The 8,480-nt window shown below is 43.5% G+C and overlaps 1 protein-coding gene across 1 annotated transcript in view; it reads right to left on the bottom strand.

Annotated features, from left to right (window-relative positions):
* PEPD (peptidase D) overlaps nt 1-8,480 on the bottom strand; it is a 159,495-nt gene that overhangs the window by 3,754 nt on the left and 147,261 nt on the right. The window contains exon 14 of the mRNA XM_035891534.1: nt 5,107-5,298. Within this exon, the coding sequence (XP_035747427.1) occupies nt 5,107-5,298 (192 nt within the window). The remainder of the gene's footprint in view (nt 1-5,106; nt 5,299-8,480) is intronic.

Raw genomic sequence — 8,480 nt, 5'->3', positions numbered from 1 at the left:
TGTCCCTAAAATGCCTTTTTCTTATCAAGGGTAGTGGCATGATCTGTCTAGATAGACATGATTGCACAACTGCCTAACGCCAGCAACAGACCATCATGTGGCTCGACTCAATGGACCCAACTCTGTCCCAAAGCAGGGCTGTGTGGGCATAGCCAAGGACAGCAGAGGAGTTAAATACCAGGGCTGCTGTCAGCTATATATACAGCCTCGCACTTTGTCCTGACTTACTAATACAGTCATGCTCCCCAGAGCCTCCTGTGTTATCTTCCAAGGGAAGGGGGTTGTAGCACTCATTCATTTCTTTTGGATGATGATATATATAAAAGGCTTTTGAGAATAAAGAAACAATTTTGGCCAATTAAATAGTCCAGATTTGCATGATGACAGATCCCAGATGTGATTAAAAAAGACCACTGGTGACATGTCTCCTTTTTTTTTAATCTATTGAGCATTTGTTTGATTATGGCTGTGAAAAGCAGCAATACTATCACTGCAAGATCTTAGAGCGGGAGACTCGCCTGGGAAATGATGACAGGACATGGGCCACACATGCTACCCCACAAAGTAAATTAGCACGCGTGCTTCCATCTGGCTGAAGGATCCACGTCTGTTTTTATAGCTGGTATCCTACAGAGCAGATGCATGTAGCCAAGGGGACTTAGTTCAACGCAGCCACCGACTCAGCAATAATTTTTAATAGAGCAAACTTACCATGAGCAGGGTTTGACTTCTGTATTTCAGGGGGACTGATTAGGAAATAGAGTTGCCCTTACGTCAAACCCAGGGACAGGCGGGTACGTTGCAGGGTAGGGGAAGGCACTTTCCTGCCACCACATTACACAACGTGGCAATGTCAACTCATAGGCTCTGTGCTACACAATGACTTTCTCACCCCATGCTGCCAGTCTTCCCTCTTACTCACAAGCAAGTCCTCATGTCCGGCACACTTTATTTTAAAAGGTCCACATATAAACATTTTATAAAAGAGGATCAAGATTAGTAGGGTGAAGCCATGGATTTTATTAGATCAACTGATACGGCTGGAAAAAGAAGCTTCAGGCACACAGTCTCTTCATTCAGGCTCAAAAAGAAGCAATAAACTACAAGCTAAATACAGGTTAGAAACAACTGCTCTTACTTTAACCTAATTAGGTTAATTAGGCAACTTAAGAGAAAAGGGTTAAAGAAGGTTTGTAAGCAACTAGTCGCTGCTTTTGGGTTGCCTACCACTATCACTTCTCCTACAAGAACTTCAAAGAAAGCTACATATTTCATTATGACAACTGATTTTCTATGAAAACTTTTCAAAAAAAACCTGTGCAGCATTATTGCTGCTGCATAATACGCAATGTTAAAAAGCAGAGTATAATGTTTATTGCCTAGTAAACTATTTCATTCCACAAGACACGTTCACCGTAAGCCCAGAAACAGAGCTCAACCTTCTGAAAAATAAAAATCAGTATAGAGACAACTGCATGGCTTTGTGAACCAAAGGTAGAAGCAATTAAATATCCTGCTTTTTATTTGGTTTAACATTTGTTCCCAAGTAAGGGAAATACTATTGTTTTGAAAAATATTGTAATATTAGTGGATCCTCAAGATCCTGGGCTTTGTAAATCTATTTAAGCTTTAAATGAGAAAAATCTGCAAATGAAAGAAAGTAATGTATTTAACATTTAGCTGTCTTTCAGCATTTTCTCTAAGTTGCATAGAATTTTCACCTATTAAGTGTAGTGCTAGTTCTACAAATCCTAAGGAAAAATAAAGCCCGAACAGAGACTGAATAAGGACAAAAAAAGATTGAACGGGTCTTTGAGAAAACATCATATGAACTGCATGAATCAGTAATGAGCTTATGAAGAATGGAAATGTCAAACCCTAAAGGGCAGCATTTGGAGTTGGTATTTCCCCATCCCTGAAGATCGGCTGCTTTTATGAGCAATATATACAACTGTATACATATACTTCTATTTGCACATCTATGCTTATTTATGAGAGTGGCGCAGGCAGAGTCCAGGCAGAGCAGAGGTGCCCTGGGATGGGCACTGTGCCAGCGCCCGACGGCAGCCCTTGCCCCACAGAATTTATGACCTCTGTAAATTGGACCTTAGTTTTGCAGATGGAGAACTGACGTACACGTGACTGTGACTTCCTAAAGTTGGCCAAGGGAGCTTGTGAAGGACTGAACTTGACAGCTGTGAAGTGAAGAGTTCAGAGCTTCAGACAGGGCAGCCCGTGTTCTCAGAAGCAGATCTCCTAGCAAAACTCCTCACCTCCCTCCAGAGGGATCTGTATTTGACCCTGAAGAGCTCTTGTTTAGTAAAAGCCCAAATTATGAGGTCCCTGAGCAGCAGCTGCAGCCATGAAGCCTGGGCGTCTGTTACAGGGATGCCGGAAGGCTGGGCTGCCAACGGAGCTGTTCTGAGTGTGCGTAAGAGCTGCGTTGGCGCCGCCAGCACGTGCCCCGCACACCGGCAGAACGGATGAAGGAAAACTTTGTGTTGTCTCTCATTCTTTCCTGCTCTTTCAGCTTTTACCATCTCCTTAAGGCTAATACCAGGCAGCATGAATTACAATAAATGGCTACAGTCCTGCCCTTTTGGCATAGCAAAAGAGCTTCTCTTCTCAATGCAGAGACTTGTCATGGTCAAGAAAATTATCTAAAGCACAAAAAAGACATGAATTCAAGGTGGATTCATTAAAATCCACAAATCCCCTGTGTGGACAGTCTTACTCAGAATTACAGTGGTGTTGCTTTGGTTTATGCAAGTTTGGTTTTGAAGTGAATTAAACTAAACCAAATTAAGAACATTTTAATTAGTGCTGAGCTCTGCAGAGGGAAATAGACCACTTATTTCCTTTTATAGAATGTATTTTTCTTTTAAACTTAGAGGAAGATTGGACTGGCTGTAGTGAGCTCTTTAGCTAGAACTGACACGAAGACTAAACCCTGTACTATTAATATTTGTCAGTAAAACCACTGGGCTTCACAAGATCTTTTTTAATCATGTAGAGAGAAAGTTTCCTGACATGCTTTTGAGAGAAATACTCTCTCATTCTGGATAAACTAGAATGAACCAGCATGCAGATAACAAAGCACGCTACACAGTGCAAATTGCATCTTCTATTTATGCAGAACCAAGTCAGAATTGTGAAGATGGAAAAATTAATTTTGATTGCATTATAATTCAGCTTTTGTGTAGAATTCAGAAATATTCGGATGTACTTCAATCTCAGATTTTATTTCCATTCTTCTCCTGGACAAAATCAAGTGACACCATCTGGCTCAGGATATGTGTGTATTATTATTTTTTTCTCTCTAAGTAAAATGTATTGTTCACAGGGGGATCAGAGATTTAGATTTTTGCTCAATCGTTTTTGGGCAGCTCCCCCTTTTCGCAAAGTTTGTTGGCTAGCTTACCAGTCATCATTACAGGAAGCTAAGCAAAAAACAGGGGAGAAATCTCTGGAATAAAAGTGCCTCATCCAGCAACTTACTACCAAGGTAGAGATCCTGTGCTGTCACTCCTATGCCACGCAAACACAGGCAGCAGGTGAGCCATGTGTATGCTTCAAGCTGCAGAGCTGGAGTGGGCATTCACAGCAAGTCATGGAAAAACATGGGCTTTGCTGAGCAGTTCCACAGAAAACTCACCAGGAATTAATTCAACTGCTGAAAAACTCCCACAGAGTGTTTACAGGAAAAGAAAAGATAGTTAAACCTGATTTTATTGCGGTGTCAAGCCATTACAGCATTCCTTTAAAATATGCTTCAGTGTGTGGTGCCGTACAGAACATGCTCACAGTTAGAAAATGCAGAGTTAGCTGCCTTTTGTTCACCAGTATCTCAGTTGGCTGGCTGGCAAGTCTTGATAAAGAAATAACACAGAGACAGTTAACGTCCCAAACCTCAGCAGTCAATTAAATACCAGTGAGGGTAAAGTCCCGCGTCTCTTGATAAGGCTGCACACACATTGTATGGGGAGCCTCCACGGGCGGCTGCCCAGGAGCCTGGCTGGCTCACACGACTGGTGATGGCACACACAACTTTTCTGTCAGGGTTGGTGGTTCAAAGCCAGCTCAGACCAAAAGCGTTACAGTAATTACCCTCTCATGGCTGGCGTACAGTGATAAATTAGTCGATGGCAGCAGCAGACAATTCCTAATGAGTGACTTTTCATACCAGAAAATCACCGCCGTTGCCAATGATTGTTAGCTTTGTAGAGACTTAGCAGAAAAGCCACAAGGAGGATGGGGCATTGCAGTTGCCTGCTCTATCTTCTCTGTGCATGAATACGGAAGCTTTGAGAACAATGCGGCACCCTTCAAATGCTCACCCTGCTAAAATGAAAACCCACTGGAAGCCACTGCAATTGCTAAACGCTTTGTGAGGGTGGTGGCTTTGAATGGGAAATGTGCTCTGGAGAGCTTGGAGAAACAAGGCCCCTCTACTTCCACAGCAACTGCCTGCGTGGGAATGATCACCCAGATCATAGCTACCTCCCGAGTCAGCCAACCTTCCTGCGCGCACGCTGCTGCCTGAGCCCGCAATGCAACACATCGAGTACAGGTGCTCGTGAAGACCATCAGCTGTTCCCTTGGAAAACAGGGAAGGCTTTACATTCACAAGTTTTGCACCATTTTGGCAGTAATCCAGTAAGGAGCAATTATTGCTGTTTTTCTCGACTGCCTCCCTGACTTAAACAGCATCAGACTCTTCTGCCCTGGGAGGGGAGCACCGGACTGAGCTGCTGTCAAGGAAGCTAACTCTGGAATACAGGTCTCAGTCTCGTATTTCATAACATACACATTTCACACATTAGACAAAACACTCACCTGGCAAGTCACGGTATGGTGCTGACAGAAGGTATTTCAACCAATGGAAAAATATGGGTCTAGCATTAATCGGATATCGCAAGGATAAAAGTGCATGTAAAAATAACAAAAAATCCCCCCAGTTTGTCTGCAGGGTCAAATGGCCCAAGGTGCTGCTTCAGCCCTACGTGCAATACGTTACAACTTCAACAAAAGATTTCTTCTCAAGTACACAGCAAAGGCAAACAGAAAAGCAATTTCAGAAAACCATCAAATTAAAGAATTTCTCACCCCACCAAATCCTCTAAAGCGCTGCAGGACATCATTGTTGATGAAACAGGACTGCGCAGGATCACGGAGGGCTTGGTCCAAGAGGGCGTCGATGAAGTAGATGCCCGGCTCGATGGTCAGCACCATGCCCTGCTCCAGGCTGCGGGTGGTGCGCAGGCTCCTGAGCCCTGGCAGGTCAATGCGCTCCACTCCCTGTGGAAGAAACACCAGTTCTGACAGACAGAAGGGCAATCCATGGTGACCTTTTATCAAGACCCTCTCACACTGACTGCTCTGTAAGAAATCTAAAATACAAAAAATAATTGGGAAGTAGAGGACTGAAACCATGCTGTACAGTTACCTCTTTCTCATCAGTCCCTCATTTAGCTTTCACGTACAGCGATGACCAGCTTACAACTCAACGCCCAAACTGGTTTTTGCACCACAGAAATCCTAGCTTTGGATATGCTTGGTACTGTCACTCTCTACCTTGGGAGAAGTACTGCACTATGGAGAAAAAAAAATATTATTTGCACTATTTCTTTCTATACCCTCCCTTGCAAAGCACAGTATTTTAAGTGATGTGCAAATCTTGAAATGCCCCCTCCACGTCATGGCTGAAATAGCTGAACTATGCAGCAGAGAACAATTTCTCCAAGGATATGCAAATGCTTATTCTCACTCAATGTTATTAAAATTACACATTTATGATCTTGATTCAGGAGCAATGAGTCTACACATGACCTCATAAAAGCAGCCCATTTAAAACTAAACTTCTGTCAGATTCAGACTTTCAGGCAACATGGTGCTGCCTGATATTATTAAAAACTAAGTCAAAACAAGTCCTGACTAGCAAAACATTCTCTTCTTCCCAAAAGCTGGTAAAGTAAAATGATATATGAGGACGTGCTTAGTCAAGGAATTAGAAACACTGCAAAGACTAGTTCAGGATATTAATTTTCTTCCCCCAAATGTGCCAGGTATTGCAACATCAGAATAAATATATCTCAATCCCATTAGCTTCTTGAAAATTCTTTGCAACTGCAGCAAAATTTCATCAACAAAATATTGTGATGACCAGTAAACAGCTCACAGGCCCACCAGCTTGCAAACATACACACACACTTTGCTCGTGAAAATTTTTCTGCTTCAGCCAGTTAAGTCTGAGGTTAATGGGCCTGCCAGACCAAGGTGTTATTTATCTGGTCTCCAGGTAGCATTCCCAAATCTTGCTTCTAGACAAAGTCATAGTAATTTTTCCCTTGCCCAGCAGAAGGGGTGACTCCTTTCAGGGCCACTACCAGCACATGACTGGTATCATGAGGATGAAACACTCCCTTTCTCTAGGACAAAGCACACCGCCCAGCGCTACCCTCGATGCCTGGCAGCTGGGGTAGCACAGCTGAGCTCCCATGCTTCTGCCACACCGATGCAGGGGGGTAGAGGGAGGCAGGATCACTGAATCATTTGCTCTTCAAAGTGTATATAGCCCCACAGTACTGTTTGCTCCTGAGCTCCACTTTCAGTTCAGAGAAAGCCTATTTCACAGAAGTCCTGCTTGCAGCAGCCACTCAGCAGTGTTTGTTTTATTCTCACCAGTCACCTAAGCAATACTGGGGCTGCTTTTTTTCCCCTTGCAAAGCTTCTGTTCCAATGCATGGCATCTTACAGCAGCCAAGATTTTCAGAGCTCACCAGACTGGACATCCATGGGTAGGTTTGCCCATTTTTCAAGCATGCAGAGCATTTGCTTGCCCTTGCAAGCCAGCAAGTGTATCCTGACCATTTTCACTGTGTATTCAATACATTTTATTTCATATGTCTGACATGAATTTTGCAGAGCATTATATTACACTAAAATAAGAAAGCACGATTTTGTTTTACGGAGGCTAGGAAACAAGAATACTCTTGATATTAAGCAAGGCATGTTGCATTTATATTCTTATCAAAACCCAAAGAGAATCAATATATTTCTGAACTTGAAACAATAACTGCACTGAAATGGAGCCATTTTTCTTTCAGCTGCTGCCCCATGGGGTTTGGCATCTCACACATTCATTGTAATGTGTAAAGGAAATGAGGGCATCCAATCTTGTGGATTAATCTCTCCATGAGCTGTAAACAATTAGATTAGTGTCTGAACCTTTTGGTGTCTTGCCAACTATCTATCGGCTGCTTTACAACAAACAACCCATATTTGGCTTTTAAGTACACTTCTCTTCAATTCTACTTGTAAATGCCTTTTCTGAGGCAGTCAATCCAAGACAGATGCTAGAAAGATGAATGCGCAGCGAGGAAAACAATGGCAAATATCCTCTGAAGGCAGCCCTGGCACGGCATCAGCATTCTTTGGCCTTTTCTTGAAACAAATGAGGTTTAATACCAGGTGTGACGATCGAGCCTCGATGCCCACTTCATTTACCCCTGTACCCCGTTAAAGCAATGCCTAGGCATTTTGTCTGGACTGCTTGCAGTCTAATTCTGCTTTTAACACTTCAAGAAGCTAACAGTATGTTTGCCACTCAGGAGCAAGACCTGGGGATTCACGTTTGGAAACCTCCTTTAGCACTGCAGCGTCCCTGGGCCATCAGCAATGCAGGGAGGGCCCCTGTGGCATTCGAATACTACTGCTTACCCAAAAGTAAAATTTTAACTTCTCTAGAAGGATTTCACAAACTCTTTTTGTTATTCACCCCATCCTATCTCAACTCTAGGTTGTGTTGGCTCCTGGTTTCATCTCCGGGTCTTTGGATTTTGCAGGCACTGAAATCACTGTGTAAATGGCAGCAGCTACACCTCTTCCATGAAAGCATCTCTAATGGGCCTTCAGAGAAAGGGTAACACTGCTCAGCTTTTCGAAGAGAGCAAGCAGGATACCGGTGGGTGGACTTGCAGTGAGGAAGACCTACAGTGCCTTTTAACAGAGGCTAGCAAGGTGTTCACTAAGAGGTGCGTGAAATGGATGAAGAGAGAGACAGGTTCTGGCCATCGCATGTAAATGGCCATGCATATCCAGAGCAGAGGACAGCCCCAGTCTAACTTGCTGCGAAGCTGAAGGACAACACGGGCTGGGACAGGGAATGATCAGAGCAAGGAAAGGGGAAGGTGACCAAGCCAGGTAGATGACAGAACTACTTTTGAGAACAGCGCTGGATTAAAACAATGTACATCAGACTATGGCTTCAGCATCCCAAGTGACATCTGATCTCTGGGCACTCGTGACCATCTCAGTAGCCACCACGGCCGTCAGGTCCAGGGGCTGACAGTTCTCAGTCTGCTTCAGCTGTTCATGAAAACTAGGACAAACTGAGGATTTTTTTAATGACTGAAAAACCACCACCCCCAAACAGAAGATGACAGGTCTGAATTTTCCATCAAGTCAAACCCTGTTGGGAG

The sequence above is a fragment of the Egretta garzetta genome, unplaced genomic scaffold (assembly GCF_000687185.1).
Source record: "Egretta garzetta isolate BGI_Z169 unplaced genomic scaffold, ASM68718v1 scaffold23, whole genome shotgun sequence".
NCBI classification, from domain to species: domain Eukaryota; kingdom Metazoa; phylum Chordata; class Aves; order Pelecaniformes; family Ardeidae; genus Egretta; species Egretta garzetta.
This window is presented reverse-complemented; position numbering and strand designations above follow the sequence as displayed.